The sequence below is a fragment of the Pinus tabuliformis genome, chromosome 8, assembly GCF_031772625.1.
Source record: "Pinus tabuliformis cultivar Carrire ecotype Pingquan chromosome 8, CPIR1, whole genome shotgun sequence".
Taxonomy (NCBI): domain Eukaryota; kingdom Viridiplantae; phylum Streptophyta; class Pinopsida; order Pinales; family Pinaceae; genus Pinus; species Pinus tabuliformis.
The window spans coordinates 2,017,481,736-2,017,500,020 of NC_142294.1; the positions used below are offsets into that span (position 1 = coordinate 2,017,481,736).

The window sequence follows — 18,285 nt, forward strand, 5'->3', positions numbered from 1 at the left end:
TATTTAATATATTTTATTTGATGTAATACAAAGAATAACTTTCAGTTGAAATATACAGCTAAACTGAAAATTATGGGCACCTTTAATTTCTTTTCAGCAATTGTTGGTTTCTCATTCCAATGTTAACTCATTCTTGCTTTGTGGCCTTTTTCTTCACAGGGATATTTTTGATTGGCATGAAAGATATAAGATCTTTATATTTGAACTAATATGCCCTGTAGACAAGTTTGTGACAGGGAGAGTATTTGTTGCACAAAACAACAGTCAACTTAACTGTTACTGAAATAGGATATGAACAATATGTAATGATATTCAGACTATGTAAAGCCCGGAGTGGATCAAAATATATTTCTGAAAAAACTATGATACTGGATACTTGCCAAAGACCCTGGATTAGTCTTAAGTGTCAGGTTTCAGTTCTGAACAGCATAGATGTACTTCAGACAGGAAAGCTACAGGGATATAATAGATTTTGTGAAATTCTTAAGAGGATGAGGGATTGCACCCCTAGATAACACATGATCTAGTTTGAGCTGCATACTCTTTGGTAAAAGAAGTAGAACTCCAACCACATCTTACAATGCATGTGCACTTTTAAAGACACTTGAAAGCAATGAGTGCTATTGAGAGAGTGGGGTACTGATACCTTATCAGGAAAAGTTGCAAAGACGGTTGTGTTGATTCAGGTGCAGTTAAGATTGAAGATGAAATGTTTAGGAAAGGGTCCAAATACTATTGTGTTGATTTAGATGCAGGCAATATGGAGGATGAAATGTGTAGTTCAATCTCCAAGATAGAATGCGGCTTTGTGACACAATGTTCTGTAAAAGGCAAGGAAGTGGATAGTCAATTATATGGCAATGGTGCATCATTGAAAGACTCCAATGAGAATATTTTATGGGGTGGGAAGAAAGTTATCTCAGGAAAGTCATCCATAAATGGTTGCTCTGTAGCTTCCCCAGATATACCAGATAATTTGACTGAAATGTCAAAACCAAGTGTAAAATTCCAACACTCCCTGCCTTCAGGATATGTTTCATTGGCACGACTGCTTGAGCTAAAACAATCACAAAAGGGAAAAGACCTGTATTGCGAAGTAGGTATGGCAGTTCAATGCAGTTTTAAGAATTCCATTTCGGAACAATGGCATCGCACAGATCTTGACAATGCAGAAAGAATTGAAGACGGGCCTCAGGATAAAAATGGATACAAACAAAGAGGGTATTCAGGGAGTAAAGACAGGGCTGAAGATAAAAATTATAATGAACAGAAACAAAAATTAAATTCAGGAAACAATAACCAAGCTCAAGATAGAATTGAACAGAGACATAAAAGGAATTTAGAAACTGAAAGGATACCAGAACAGTTAGGAAGGGTGAATTCAGGAACAAATAATATTGCTCAAGATAAAAGCATCAGAAAAGACAATCATCCAAGAATGAATGAAAAAACTAAGAGCAAAGCACTGGTAAATTGCTCTGAAATGAGAGGTACAGAAGAAATGAAGGAAGTTAGGGATTCTAAGCAGGGGAACCAACACGAGAACCTGGAATATCCCAGGAAGGCAAAGATTATGTGTGAATGTATCTCAAGAATAGGTGATGTCTCCTCACTCTTTACTTATAAGACTGAAGAGATGGAGGCATTTAATCAAGGCAAAACAGTGCCAGGTTTAGCCAGAAAATCAGAAGATATATCAAGAAAACAGCTACAAATTCAAAGCTGTAAACAATGTGAGAGACCAGATTACTGTATATTGAAGGTGGATGCTGGACACAAGGTTAACAATGGCATTACAGGTCGCAGATCGCAATGGCGTGTAAAAACATCTCCAATGGAGGTAAAAGTGCCTCAGAATGATTTCCATAGTTGTCAACAGTTAAAATACCATGAATCTAATGGAATATCTGCATCTGATGGGAATACTGGAAGGGCCAATCAAATCAACCATAGATTTAAAAATAGAATTACAAAGACTTGTGGAAATCCTGCCAAAAATGGGCCTTTCAATAAGTATCTAAGTGTGGAGCAGCTATCTGCTGTAGATCAAATATTAAATGCCCATGGTTCTCTACCACACCTTGTTTATGGACCACCTGGTACAGGCAAGACCACGGCATTGGTAGAAGCAATCTCACAAACTCTCAGGATCAACTCAAATGCCCATATTCTTGCATGTGCACCTTCAGATGATGCTTCTGACATACTCCTGGAGAGGTTGCTTGAATACATCAAGAAAAGAGATATATTTAGGTTGAATACATGTCCTCGTCCATTTCAAGATGTACAGTGTCAAATTCTACCATTGTATTCCCATAGAGATTCATTATTAAAATATAAAATTGTCATATCATCATACCCAGGTGCTGCGATGATCTATGCCCAAGATGTTCCTCCAGGTCATTTTACACATATTTTCTTAGATGAATCTGGGCAAGCTACGCAGCCAGAGTCAAAGGCGCACATTGCTAATCTTGCTAATGTGGACACAACAGTTGTGCTTGCAGTTGAGGCTGATCAACTGGGTCACATTTGTTCTTCTGAACTTGAAATGTTTGGATCGGGGAAAACTTATTTAGAACATTTTTCAGACTTCCAACTTTGTTCTTTTGATGGGGAATATAAAGAATATATGACAAAGCTCACCATAAATTATCGCTCACATCCTGCAATCATAGAAATTCCTTCCCGGCTCTTCTATGGAAGTGAAATGATTGCCTGTGCAGCAAAAGAGAGGCAGGAATCACTTTGCGCCTGGGATGAACTTCCAAACAAAAAGTTTCCTGTCCTTTTTATTGGCATAGAGGGTTGTGATGAAAGAGAAGAGTCAAGTTCCTCGTGGTTCAACACAGTGGAGTTATGCAAAGTTATTGAGATCGTTAAAAACCTAAAAGATTGCAGCAGAGGCTCAATAACAGGAAAAGACATTGGGATAATAACATCTTACAATCAACAAGTCATCAAATTGAAGCAAGCTCTCACTGCAAATACTATACATGATGTCAAGGTTGGTAGTGTTGAACAATTTGAAGGGGATGAGAAATGTGTGATAGTTATATCAACTGTTCGATCTGGTTACAGTTACAAGGACTATGTTGAAGAACACAACCTAGGGCTCTTAAGAAATCCTAAGTTGTTTAATGTTGCTGTTACACGAGCCAAGAATCTGCTTGTGGTGGTGGGAAACCCATACTTACTTAGTAAGGTAATCCTAGAAGCTCCATATCTCCTTTAAGGAGGTGTACTCTAATCTGTGGTTTTTTTTTTTCTTTGTATTCTAGAAATTTTATTTCCTGGTCCTTTTTCTCTTGCATTTTTGTTTTTTCAAAATACCGTGTTTTCAGATTAGATGAGAGAGAACTATCAGAACATCCATATAAAGCTACTGAATGATTTTAACTCTGAAGCTAAACATCTATATACACATGCCAGCTTAAGGTTAAGCTCTTTGCATTATTTTTTGCCTGTACCAAGGACAATCTTTTCCATGTCATTTTGCCCATAAGCGTCCAAATATTTTTTGTCCCTCCATTCCTGGAAATAGATTCCCATATTGAATCGCTCTGGCAACTAAAAAGCAGATTATTCTTCTTGCTGTTTATACATACAGCTGTGTTTTTTTTGCATGTAAGAAGTGAAAATCAGACGAAATAGACATAAAGAAAAAGAACATGAGTAACCTTTTTGTAGTGTACATTAGAATTGAAGTAGAGGCTCATTTTATTCATGGACGTTATAAAAAAGAATAATCTTGGGATAAAGTTGTTACCCAGATGTAATTACTTCTTAGAGTTCGTTCAATTTGTTTTGTCACTGTCATATGAAAATGCCAATGTATCTTTACTTTCAAAGTGTTAACAGATGATAAATACGGGTGTTTTCTATAAGCTTTTGTTGTGAGAAACTTGTGTGTGTGTGTGGAGACAAAATTTTCTTCCATGTCATACCTTCTTGTAGTTCCTTTGCTATCAGTGCATCTTGCTGTGATTTTGTGCTCATCTTTCTTACTGAGCATAATCGCAGTAAAGATGGTTTAACTCATTATTTTTGAATAAAGGATTGTATGTTGGATTATGGTGATTATTATAAAAGCTGCATTTCACAGGAGAATGTCTGAAACACCAGTTAGATATTGTAATGATGATTATATAATGTATCAATTTATAATGTAATAAAGTAGAAATAAGTTGTATGTAATAAATCACATTTATTTTAAAAGTGATTATGAAAATAGGTGAGCAGTTCATAATGAGAATAACATAATTCTCTTCTCTTATACACGCACAACATCATCTTATGTAATCATATACATATATTTGATGTAATACATCTTTCTCGTTCAGAGTCTTGTTTCGACCCATAGAAGTAAAATCGACTCATAGAAGTAAACTTTCAAATGCAGTTTTTAAGTCTAAATGCAGCTAATCTATCATGAAAAATATCATATCTCATTGGTTCTAATGCAAAAATCAGCATGCAATGCATCCTACCCTAACATGCATATAATAATGCTAATGCTAAGTGTAATCATAAAGCCAGTGCAACCAACATATCATCATATCAATATACATATGCCTACCAGTATGACTACTCATGTAGCAAATCTCGAAGCGGATGCAGATACATTTGTATGGAGGATGAAGCGGGTGGGAGGTGGGAAAATATGATCTCCATTCGAGGTAAAAGGAAGCCCTAGGAGAAGGAGAATAAGCCAATCTAGAAGTGCAGGGCTTTCCCTCTAAGTACGCAATGGTGGAATGAAAGATCACTCTCAACAACTCCCTATCACAATCATTGTTTATAATATCATGCTTTGTAGATGCCACAAGGTTGTGATGAGAGGGGAACGAAGGGCGAGGGAAGGAAGGGGTGCAATAAATAGGTCACTCAAGGTGATGGTCACATTGGAGAGGGGAGGTCATGGAGTGATCAAAACCCTAAGGGTGTGTCCAAGGAGGTAAAGTATAATCAATGAGGGGCTCTTCCTTGACACTATACTCGGAAGGGGGAATGGGCTCACGGTCACTTGAGATCATGTGTTAAGTTTTGGTATGTTCTATTCTTAAGAGCAATTTACTTCAATTTCTTAATTAGCCCAATATCAATATCTAGTTTAGCAATCACATCAACATGATAGTAAAATGCAGATAGAACATAAACATAAACAGTAGAAGACAAGCCAAGACAAGAGGACACAAGATGTGGCATCAGCCAAGGACAAACCCCAATGTGGGGAAACCTTTGATCAATTCTTCTTATATTCTTCAATAGTTCAGCAGAGAGAGAGAGATAGTACAAATATACAAATCTGATATTTTATGACAGCGAAAGCAAACCCTAAGCAGCAAAGTCAACGTTGGTCAAACAGGTCATATTTGACCTCCAAATCAGCTTGGTCAAAGCTCAGTCAACTTGGCCTCCAACAGCAGGATGAAACAACCCAAAATAGTCTGAAAAATCAGTCAAATGCTAGTCAACAAAAGTCAACCTGCAGCCAGCAACTAAGGTAGTCAACGCTGGTCAAACCAGAGGTCATATCACCTCGGTTTGTGTGCCCAAATCTGCGGCCTGCCAAGGAGAAGAAGCCTCATCCAATCCGCAGTCAAGGAGAGGTCAACGATGTCCAAAATGGTCTCCCTGCAGCTTCGGTCAAACCTGGTCAACGTAGCCCTAAACAAAAATCTGTATCCTTCCTTCGCACGTGTGAGAGATGCTGCCCCAATCTGCGTATCCAATCAAGTGAGGGGAGATAGATGAGTGAAGATAAGATCATGGAATAATGAGTTTAGGTCTCATCCTCTTATATGCAACATTAAGGTTGAGTTGGGGGTGAAAATGCTCGTTTTTCTTGTCGGCCGACCTTGACAATTTGTCAATAATACAAATTAATTCATATCTCCATATATACATGTCGGAATCAGATGATATTTAGATCAATCCTACACCTCTCAGAGAGAGAAATCCAAGAAAAATATCAGCTGCCATAAATAAGGTGACCCATATGGAATTTGGCCCTAGTTGCCAATTTAACACTCCCTCTCAACTAGGGAGAACTCCATCTGCTAATACATCTTCCAGTCAGTACTATTTCTGCCATCAATGCACTGCTCTGCTCTGCTGAACCATGAAGAAGAAGAAGTGATTGAGAATGTATCATACCATTCTCTACTCACTCGAAGTCAATTTTAGATAAAAGAGAGTATCTCAGACCACTCTTATTGACCCAAAGTCAGTTCCAATGAAGAGAGTGTGTCATATCACTCTTACTGACCCGAAGTCAGTTCCAATTGATCCTAGATCAATATCATCCTAGCATAGGGAGTATGATAGTACATGATGCGTCCATTGGTAGTACTATGGTCCCTATCTTCATTTCCCTACTCATTGGCCAGATGAGAGGTACTTCCCATGAGTCCCAGACTGCATGGGTAGGATGTCTCAGCAGCAGAAGGATGAACCATTCTTCCTCCCTACATGTCGCCACGGGGTATCACAGGGGAAGGTTGAACTACTCACGCTGTACACAGCAAACCACTAGGGGAAGGCTGAACCACTCACCCTGTAGTTGCTCATCACTCCAAGAAGTACCCCAAGCCCCCCGGAGCTCCCAGAGCTCAATGTCCATCTCATACAGGATCCTCATAAGAGGGTCTCTCCACGAATCTTAGTCGTTCTCGAAAATTCAAGAATCTGACCTTTCCCAGGGGCTTTGTCAGAATGTCGGTGACTTGCTCATTCGTCTCAATGTGATGGAGCCTTATTGCTCCTTGTTGTACCATATCCCAGATAATGTGGTACCTAATATCAATGTGCTTCGAGCGATCATGAAATACGAGATTCTCTGATAATCAGATCCCACTCTGGTCATCGCAGAGGATCACGGTGGTATCCAACACATGTCCAAATGGCTCACTGAAGAGCTTCCTCAACCAGACAGCTTCACAGGAGGCCATACTCCTAGCTATATATTCAGCCTCAACGGTGCTCAAAGCAACCGACTTCTGCTTCCTGCTCATCCAGGATATCGAAGCAGAACCCAAAGAGAAACAACACCCAAAAGTGCTCTTGCCATCCACCACACTGTCGACCCAATCAACATCAAAATAACCATGCAGCCTCACATCTCCGACAGTGTATCTCAATCCCTGAGTGATTGTGCCTTGAAGATATTTCAGAAGATTCTTGGCACCAATCCAATGTGTGTTATGAGGCTCAACCATATATTGGCTCAACGTATTAACTGCAAAACATATATCCGGATGGGATTTCACCAAGAACATCAGTGTTCCTATGAGTTGATGATACCTAGAAGCATTTCCCAAAAAAGGTCTGACAGCACTACCGCATAACTTCTTGAAGTTAAGTTCCATCGAGGTAGTCACAGGCTTGCATCCCACCATCCTAAATCTTTCCAATATCTTCACAACATATTTTCCTTGAGATAGGAAAATTTCTCTAGGCTTTTACCAGACCTCCAACCATAGGAAGTAGTCAATCAGTCCTAGGTCCTTCATCTCAAATTCGGAAGCCAACTCTCTCTTACATTTGTGAATGAGAGGGTCTACACCTGTCAGAAAGAGGTCGTCCACATAAAGTACCAGTATGAGAGGTTTAAAATCTTGGACCTTAAAGTAAAGGTTCGGATCGGCTTCACTCCTAGTGAATCTCAACTTCATCAGATAGCTATCAATCCTCTCATACCAAGCTCGGGGTGCTTGCTTTAAGCCATAGAGAGCTTTCTTCAACCTGCATACATGAGATTCCCCATCATGAGCCCCAAACCCCTCGGTTTGTTCCACATAGACTTCCTCTTTGATCGAACCATGCAAGAAAGTGGTCTTGACATCCATTTGATGTAGGTTCCATTCTTACGAAGCAGCAAGGGCTATGATTGAGCAGATGGTGGTGTATCAGGCAACAGGTGAAAATATCTCATCATAATCTACACCTTCCTTTTGAGAGAAGCCTTAGGCAACAAAGCGAGCCTTGAACTTTTCTGCACTTCCATCAGCTCCATGCTTGATTTTGTAGAGCCACTTAGAGGTGACAACCAATTTGTCCTGGGGTCTAGGGACCACATCCCAGACATCATTCTTCATAATAGACTCGTATTCTTCATTCATAGCATCCTTCCAAACTTGTTGCTTCACGACTTCTTCAAATGATGAAGGTTCATTTTGAATGATAGTGCTCATGGCGGTCAAGTATCCTTGATACCCATTCGGCTTCTTGCTCTCACGAAAAGTCCCCCTCGGTCTAATATGTCTCTCGGCTATCTTCGAGAGTCTCCCTAAGCCATAAGGATCTCCTCTTGGAGGAGGAGGGCTCTTGGGGGGGAGGATCAATAAGATCCATAAGTTCATCAACACCTAGGATCGTCTCGTCCTCTTTTTCACCCTGTTTTCTGGTGTCAGCTTCTTTATCCTTCCTTGGTATAGGAAGGTTGTCAACCTTGCTAAGAGCCATATCTTCGTCAAAGGTGACATCATGACTTATCTCAACTTCCCTTTGACCAGCCACATAAATTCTATAGCCCTTAGAATTTTCGCTATAGCCCACAAAAATTCCTTTCTTTCCAGATGCACCCAATTTGCTTCTTTTCTCTTTTGGCACATGAAAATATACGGGACTTCCAAAAATTCTAAAATGAGAGACATCGGGTTTCTTACCAGTGAACATTTTTTCGGGAGTCTTGGAGTCCAATGCTTGATGAGGCATCAGTTTTGAACATACATAGCGGTATTCGCAGCTTCAGCCCATAGAAACTTCAAAAGCCCTTAATCATGAAGCATGACACTAACAACTTCCACAATAGTACGATTCTTTCTTTTGGCTACATGATTCTGCTCGAGAGTATATGGTGTTGTGGTCTACCTCTTAATGCCAGCTTCTCTACAATAGTCGTGGAATTCATTTGATTCGTACTCAGTCCCATTATCAATCCTTAATATCTTGATTCTCTTCTCGGATTGGTTTTCGATCATGGCTTTGAAGTGATGGAACCAGGTGAACACTTCATCCTTTTCAAGAGTAGATCCAAGTCTTGTGAGAATAGTCATCTGTAAAAGTGAGATAATATAAATATCCTCCCAAAGAGTTTACGAGCATCATACCAGATATGTCAGAGTGGATCAACTGCAATATATCGGTGGTCTTGCTATTACTTGAGGGGAATGGTCCCCTTGTAAGTTTTCCTTCGGCACATCCCGGACATATACCTTCATGCTCTACTTTGAACTTGGGCATACCTGTCACCATTTGTCTCACATCGGGAAGAGCCTTATAATGAAGATGGGAAAACCTCCGGTGCCATAGTTTGGATTGTAGAGATGTGTCGCAAGACATGGCTCCCAATGGACTTCCTCCAACTTGATACAAAGTGTCAACCTGGAACCCAAGAGTTAAAGCATTTTTAAAATTATTTTTCCAAACACATACCTTTCCATTGATGAATGCCACCTTGTATCCTTTGTCTTCCATTGCCAAAATGGACACCAGGTCCTTCTTGAGATCAAGTACATATAGAAATTCTTGTAAATGAATCATGTTACCTTGATTCAATTGAAGGGTAACATTGCCTTCTCCCTTCATGGGATAGGTGGCATCGTTTCCAAGAATAATCTCCAAGTTTGTCTCCTTCTTTACCAGATTAGAGAGCTTCCTTGTACCCGGTGAGTGCCTTGAAGCACCACTATCAATTAGCCAATTCCCCAAAGAGTCCGGAGGAGAGGTAGTTGAGAGGGTCGATATAAGATAGTACTCCTTTTGCTTATTGTTTGTTGATTTGTGGTAGCATCGGATGTGCTCTAGCCATGAAAATTGGTGGAGAGGCTAAAGCACATGAGATGTCCAAGACCCAGGTATGGTTTGGGGAAATTCCACCCGGTTAGAGAGATAGTAAAATAATTAATATTTTTGATGGAGTTCCTAAGTCTAAACTTAGGAAAATTAAAATATTAATGGGTATTAATATAAAACTGGGTGAGAATGTTCTAAATGACATGGATCAAGCCAAATTTAATCTTAGCCATTGATTAGAGACTTAATCTCGGTCGTTGAAGACTTAACAAGAAAAGTATAAGAGGATGCTTGAGGGTCAGTTGGAGACACACCGAGATTGATCAATCAGTTCGTTTTTTTGGAGCAGGGTTCACTGAGAAAATTCAAACAAGTGATCTGAGTTGCAGCAAGGGGCAGTGAGTACATAACAGAGAGGCAGAGATAGTGCCAGAGGGCTAGCGCAGTGATTGAGGAGGCTATGTAGAGGCAGCAAGAGCCACGCAGAGGCAGCTAGAGATTGCGCAGAGGCTGAGGGGCCCGTGTGGGTGATGCAGAAGGCCAGAAAGCTGATGCAAAAAGGCAGAGGGCTGACGCAAGGGGTTCCAGAGCTACGTAGAGGCTAGCAGGGCTGACGTAGAGCCTAGGAGAAGTGCTAGAAGGATTTTCGTGTGGCAGACTTGCTGAATATCAGCGTTTGAGGAGAGGTATTACTTTTAGATAGAAATCTCTGTTGGGTGAGCCAGTTTGGCACCCTAGTTGTACTCAAGAAAGCTGCTTAATAATAAAACCCTTAGAACTGCTGCACCGGTTTTCCCAAGTTGGGTTTTTCCGGGGACGATTGTCCAAAAATAACGGTGTCCCTTGTGTGTTTGTCTATTATTTCAGTTGATGATCTGTATATGAGTTGAGACTGCATTTGTGTTTATTTTCAGTATTTATATGGTTAAATAACTTGTTAAGGAATAAACAAGTAGGTGAAATAAACCAGATAATGCAAGAAGAATTTCTAACGTGTTAGACTTAGAAATTTCAACATTGTTCACAACATTTGATTCTTCATACTTGGAGTTCCTTGCTTTCTTAGAGGGTTGACCATTTCCTTGATGTCCCACATTCCTTTTTCCTTTTCCATTGAACCTACCATTCCTTTGATTGTTGTTGTTGAAGTTTCCCTTGGAGTGATTGTGATCATCATCATGTGATGTGTCCCTTCTATTTGGACACTCCCTTCCATAGTGGCCAAATTTATTGCAAATAAAGCACCTGCCCTTCCTTCCACCCTTAGATCTGGGCTTTCCATTGAAATGACCTTTAGACCCTGCATTATTTCTCCTTTTGGCATGAGTGAAGAAAGCAGTGGGGTTGCCTCTATTTGAAGGCATTTCTTGCTCCACCATTCTTGTCTCTTCTTGAATGCATCTCGACATCAATTCTTCAAATCTTGGAATTCGATCATTATTGAGAATAGTGGTTCTAAATATATACCACTCGGGTGGGAGTCCTCCAAGGGTAGTGATAGTAAGTTCCCTGTCAGGAATGACCTCTCCAATCGAAAGTAGATCATTCTTGATCTCAGTGATCCTTAAGAAGTAGGATTGAATATCCTCGTCCTTGCCCTTCTTAATGTCCTTCAACTTATTTTTGAGAAATAAAATTTGATTTGCATCACTAACCTTGAACATGCTGACCAACCTGTCATAGATTTCCTTGGAGGTGTTTAGATTGGAGATGTAGGCCACCAAACGCTTGTCAATGGAATCTCTGATAATCTTCTTCGCTTTGACTTCAGCCTTGTTGTACTTGTTCTTTGTAGTAGCTGGTGCATTTGAAGGAGGCTCAGGGATTTTACCCCTCACATAGTCCAACACTTCTTGTTCTTCTAATGTCAAATCAAGAGACATCTTCCATCCATGATAGTCAGAGTTTTCACGGAGCTTGTCTTTAGCCGGGAAGTGGGATGAGAAACCCATTGATCCTTTTTTCCTTGTCCAACTGTCTTCGGTTATTTCTTTTTCACCCTTGCTTGGGCTTTGTCTTCACTTCACCTTTGATACCATGTTAAGTTTTCGTATGTTCTATGCTTAAGAGCAATTTACTTCAATTTCTTAATTAGCCCAATATCAATATCCAATTTAGCAATCACATCAGCATGATAGTAAAATGCAGATAGAACATAAACATAAACAGTAGAAGACAAGCCAAGACAAGAGGACACAAGATGTGGCACCAGCCAGGGACAAACCCCAATGTGGGGAAACCCTTGATCAATTCTTCTTATATTCTTCAATATTTCAGCAGAGAGAGATAGTACAAATATACAAATCTGATATTTTATGACAGCAACAACAAACCCTAACCAACAAAGTCAATGCTGGTCAAACAGGTCAGATTTGACCTCCAAATCAGCTCAGTCAAACCCTGGTCAACAAAAATCAACCTACAACCAACAACTAGGGCAGTCAACGCTGGTCAAACCAGAGGTCAGATCACCTCGGTTTGTGTGCCCAAATCTGCGGCCTGCCAAGGAGAAGCAACCTCACCCAATCCGCAGTCAAGGAGAGGTCAACGCTGTCCAAAATAGTCTCCCTGCAGCTTTGGTCAAACCTGGTCAACGCAACCCTAAACAGAAATTTGTCTCCTTCCTTCGCACGTGTGAGAGATGCTGCCCCAATCTGCGTACCCAATCAAGTGAGGAGAGATAGATGAGTGAAGATGAGATGATGGAATAATGAGTTTAGGTCTCCTTTTATATGCAACGTTGAAGTTGAGCTAGGGGTGAAAATGCTTGTTTTGCTTGTTGGTCGACCTTGACAATTTGTCAATAATACAAATAAATTCATATCTCCATATATACATGTCAGAATCAGATGATCTTTAGATCAATCCTACACCTCTCGGAGAGAGGAATCCAAGAAAAATATGAGATGCCATAAATTAGGTGACCCATATGGAGTTTGGCCCTAGTTGCCAATTTTAACAATATGACAAGGTGTGAGGGAATCACATGATGAAGACTCAAGATGATGAATAATAGAAAAGGGCAAAGGGGTAGGTGAAGTCTCAATGGGACCCTTTTCCTGAAAAATCCATTTAAAGGCTCAAGTGATTTGAATATACTCCTGGAATCATAAGGAAGGTAGGTATGAGCAATGGCCTTATCAATCCTATCATTGTTGGTAACAAAGATAGGGTTGTTGAAGTTTCTAAGTTTACTTAGTTAGAAACCCTCCATGCACTTTATCTGATTTATTCCTACCTACTTGTTATTTTCCTTAACAAGTTATTTATAATGCAAATACTAAAAATAAACACTAGTGCATGCTCAACATATTACAAATCAACAACTAAAAGAAACAGAAACAAACACGCCATATGACACCATTATTTTTGGACTAATGTCCCTGGAAAAACCCAATGCGGGAAAACCAGTGCAGCTATCTGAGGGTTTTCTTATTAAGCAATATCATATTACAATCTGGGTGCCGAAATTGGCCTACCCAACAGAGAATTTCATTAGCAGTAATACCTCTCGGTTTCTGACAAATCTACTGGCTGAAACCCCGGATAATCCTTCCGGCAGCTACTCAGCACCAATCTGCCGTAGAAACCCCAGCGTCTGCCCAATCAGGATCGCATCAGCCTCTCCTAGACTAGTGCTAGCACTGCGTCAGCTTATCTTGGCTTGTGTTAGCCTTAGGAGGCCCTGCGTCAGCTCTCTGAGCCTCTGCGTCAGCTACACTGGCCCCTCTAGTGCTCTGTGCAGCACTTCGCTGCCTATGTGTGGTCCTGCGTGAGCACTGACTGCTCCTACGTCTCTCTCTGGCTGCTCTGCTGCTATCCCGACACTATCTCTGTCTCTCTGTACTCAATGCTCCTCAGCTGCTATCCCAATCACTGATTCTATCTCTCTTAGAAAGCCTCGCTCTAGAGAATAGAATGACTGATCACTCTGATGTATTCTCCAAGTGACCCTCAAGCCTCCTCTTATACTTTTCTTGTTGACATCTCAACTGCTGAGATTAAGTCCCTAATCAACAGATAAGATTAGATCCGGCTTGATTCATGTCTTTTGGACCATTCTAACACAGATTCATATTAATACACATTAATATTTTATTTTCCCTAAGTTTAGCTTAGGGACTCCATTAAAAATATTAATTATTTTAATATCTCTTGATTTTTTTAGAATCTGCCCAAACCCTTTCTGGGTATTGGAGATCTCTTGTGCCCAAACCTCTCCACCAAATTTCGTGGCTAGAGCACATCCGATGCTACCCCAAATCAACAAAGGTCTTCCCAAAAAGGAGAATCAATCATTTCCAATTGCTCCTTTTCATGCAAGGGAAAGTGATAATTCTCCTTCCCAAGTGTACTGATGGATATGTCCCCACAACTAATGCTCGGGAGAAAGGGAGGACCAGTCTCAACCTCATCCTCCTTGTCGGTGTCATAAATGGGAGCACAGTGAAATTGAGGGCCAACAACTTCCCATTTCTCTTTTGCAATATGGAGATAATCTCCAAAGTCATCTTCTAAGGGGCCAATGGGATCACCTTCCTCAAGTTTCTCAAAAGAAGAATCATTGGGAGTACTATCCTTGAGAAAGGTAAGGTTAGTCTCAACTTCACTTTTCATAGACTCGTTTTTCCCAACTCATGTGTCCTCAAAATCATCCTTTTCATCATGTGGACCCAAGGAGGACTCGTCTTCCTACTCATTACTTAGATTCTCAATGTCTTGATGATGCTCGATGAAGGCTTCCTCTTGGATGCTTAATGCAGGGTGTACTTGAAAATGTCTAAGAAAGCCATCAACGAACTCTTCAATAGATGAGATGCTCCTAGGTTCATGATCATGCAGCCATGAGTTATGACCACTAAGAGATCCCACGAACATTAACATAAAGAAATCTTGGTGAAAAGTCTTCTCTCTTGAAGCATGTGCTTTAAATATTTTTACATGGTCAATTGTGGAGAGTGGATCACCATCAAACACGGACACCCCATGTACCATCCTTCCCACGACATGATTAGGATGCCCAGGGATCCTAGCAATGTCCAAAGCGGGAAATTTATCAAAGAAAGACAACCTATTTGAGATATACATGAAAAATATGTAGGAGCCGCCAAGGTGAATTTAAAGATGCCTAAAAAAATGCTTGCTTCACCCTACAAGCATCGACCTTAAAGTTCAATAGAAAACTAGGGCTTCGTTCTTCCAATGGAGTCGCCAATAATGTTATGTCAATATGTCGTATGGGGAATAAAACACATATTTTGTGTCGCCGACAATGACGCCAAAGCGTTACTGCTCAAACTAGGGGTCCTAGAGGGGCAGGTGCTAGGTCAAGAGCAACAATGAAGCTATTGTTGAAAATAGCAACAAGAAATGTTAAAAATAGCATCTAGAAATTCCAATTTAACTTGTCCTTGAGTTAAATTGAGAATAAAATTGTAATTCTTTTCTTGTAGCAACTTGTAATAGTTAAACTAAATTAAGTTGACTTAGTTAACTTAGGAATTTTGAGTTGGAAGTCTATCTAGAGTCATGTAAGTGTGATCCCTAAGTTTTAGGGGTCCAAATTGAGTTTATTGGAGTTGTAATTAGAAAACTCAGTTCAACTGAGTTATAGTCAGTTAAACTAGGTCTAACTATTGGAGGAACTAGTACAAGTCTAGTAGTGAGTTGGTGCACCAGTGCATCCTCAGTGCCACACTAGCTAACTGAAGATTCATTCAAAAATAACTCATGCATGTTATTTCAGAGGAAGACCCAGTTGAGACTAGAGTGTAGGGACAGTGCACTATCAGTTGTATAATTTTCCAAGTTGTACAGATGGTGCATGCAATCAATTGAGGACCTAAGTTTGGATTGTGCAGTTATGGAAGAAGGATTTCCTCATTAAATAAAGGCTAATTCCTCTAGGAATTGCGCAAGGAAGTAGGGGCTTGGAAGGAAACAAATTTGGCTAAATGTTGGCTTGAGCTAGCTTGTGAGGCAGAGAGTTGTTAGTTTTTGGTAGCGTCAGATGTTCTCTAGCCATGAAAATTGGCGGAGAGGCTAAGGCACATGAGTTCTAAAGAACCCATAAATCGTTTGGTGAAATTCCACCCGGATTGTATTATATTAAAATAATTAATATTTTTAATGGCGTTCTGAAGTCTAAACTTAGGAAAATTAAAGTATTAATGGGTATTAATCAAAATATGGGTGAGAATGTTCTGGAAAGCGGATCAAGTCAAGTTTTAATCTTAGCTGTTGATTAGAGACTTAATCGCGGTCGTGGAAGTCTCAATGAGAAAAGTATAAGAAGGAGGCTTGGTGTTCATTTAGAAACACACATAGAGATTGAGGAAATCAAGTTTCTGAGGTGAGAAGTTCTCAGGAGGAAAATCGATTGGGGAGATCTTGCAGTAGAGGGGCAGTGAGAATCCAGGAGAAGGAATTTCCGGAGAATACAAACAGGGAGGCGGAGAGAGCTAGAAGAGCCAGAACTGCCAGGAACAACCGGGAAAGCTGACGCAGAGGGCAAAAGCCGGAACTACTAGGAATAATTGGAACTGCCAGAATAGCCGGGAAAGATGACGTAGAGGGCAGAAGAGGTGACGCAGAAATAGCCAGGGTTAGCCAGTCTTGTGCCGGATGAGCTGGAATTCTATCTGGTGAAGTGAGGTAAAACTCACTCAGATTTTCCGCCAATATTTTCTTTGTAAAGGATTGCTAGATGAGCATCCTAGATTTGTATTCAGATATTTCTCCTGCATAATAATAAAACCCTCAGTGATACTGCACCGGTTTTCCCGCATTGGGTTTTTCCCGGGACTATTGTGTCAAAAATAAGTGTGTCCTATGTATCTTGTTCTTTGCTCTGTTTTCTGTTTCATGAGATCAAATAATTAATTAGTGTAGGCTGCAAAGTAATTTACTTCACTATTCAAAAGAATAACTAGATGAATGTAATTTGAAAATCAAGCTAAGTTGCATGAAACGCCGAAACGTTTCGGAGTTTCCGAAACGGGTACGTTTAGAAACGTCACCTTCCAAAAATGGAAACATCGGCCGAAACGTCAGTAGAAATGTGATATATGTATATCTATATATATATATATATATATATAAAGAAATAAGTGAATAACACATTATCTTGCCAGAAAAAAGGGAATAAGACCCATATATGACAATTTAAAAGGAAAAAGAAGTCTATATTAATTCTAATATATGATTACATGATGGTCGAGTTTCAGCCAAGTTTCAGACTTTCGGGTACGGGTACGGCCCGAAACGTTGGGTTCTTTGAAGTTTCGTGCAACATAGAAATCAAATAGGTGAAGTAGATTCAGATTTGCTGTAGTAGGGGTTCCTTCGAGTCTAGGAATTTTCACAAGAGTTAGATTATACTTGTGCAGGAATTGTTCAGGTGGAACAAGCATTGCGTTTTCTTCTCATATCTTCTAGTTAATGCAATATAGATAGTAGGGGTTTCCAGTAGTTGCTTTCCCTGGAGAAATATTATGTTATGTGCCATTGATATTCTTCGTTTTCTGCTTATTGTTTTCATCAATCATTTTTGGTTTCCACCGAGAAAAGTAGAGTAGATTCTTGTCTTGTGTTTTAGTATATCACATGAGCTGTTGAATCTACATAGTAAAAATCTACATGGTATCGAAGTTGAAGACAATATAGAAGAGGAGATTTCAAGTTTGTTGTGTAGGTGAAAATTGAATTTGCGGTTCATACTTCAGAGTTGGCAAATGGATTTCTATGGTTTGAGACTTGAGTATGCCTTGGATGGAAGCTCGAATTACATAGTCTGGAAGGACAGGATGGAAGCAATGCTAGAAGACAATGGCTTTAGGGAATTCATTGATCAAGACATTCCTAAGCCTCCAGCATCAGATGCTAAAGCTCTCGCTGAATGGAGCAAGTGTGTGACAAGAGCGAGGCATATTATCCTTGAGGGAGTTCGAGATCACATTGTCTCGAGTCTCCATGGCAAGGATACTCCATACTCAATGTGGAAGGCATTGACGAACCTATTTCAGAATAGCAGTGACCATAGGAAGTTGGCACTGAAGGAAAAACTCAGAAAGATTAAGATGGAGAAGGGCGACTCAATTTCGAATTACTTGACCAAGTTCACCCATTTTTGGGATGAGCTTAGAAGTGTCGGTATTACTATTGCTGAGTATGATATGGTGAGCCTAGCTCTTCTAGGATTTCCCAAGAGTTGGCACAGTTATCAGGACTCTGTCAATGGGAGGGAGAAGCTACTAGATTAGGAATGACTGTGGTCAGATTTGGTACAGGAAGAGTTTCGACGAAACACCAGAGATGGGACCTCTTCCAAAGAAGTGCAAGAGGAATTTGCATTAGCGATTAAGGCAAAGAAAGCCAAGGGAAATATGTCCCAAGGCGAGGCAGGCGACAAGAAGATGGAATTGTTGAAAGTCAAGTGTTTTCACTGTCACAGAGTACGAGCACCATGCCACGAATTGCCCACAGAAG

The 18,285-nt window shown here is 40.2% G+C and overlaps 1 protein-coding gene across 1 annotated transcript in view; it reads left to right on the forward strand.

Moving 5' to 3' along the window:
* Positions 1–760: 760 nt before the first annotated feature.
* Positions 761–18,285, forward strand: part of LOC149244507 (uncharacterized) — a 132,384-nt gene continuing 114,859 nt past the window's right edge. Inside the window, exon 1 of the mRNA XM_089371562.1 lies at positions 761–3,205. Within this exon, the coding sequence (XP_089227688.1) occupies positions 761–3,205 (2,445 nt within the window). The remainder of the gene's footprint in view (positions 3,206–18,285) is intronic.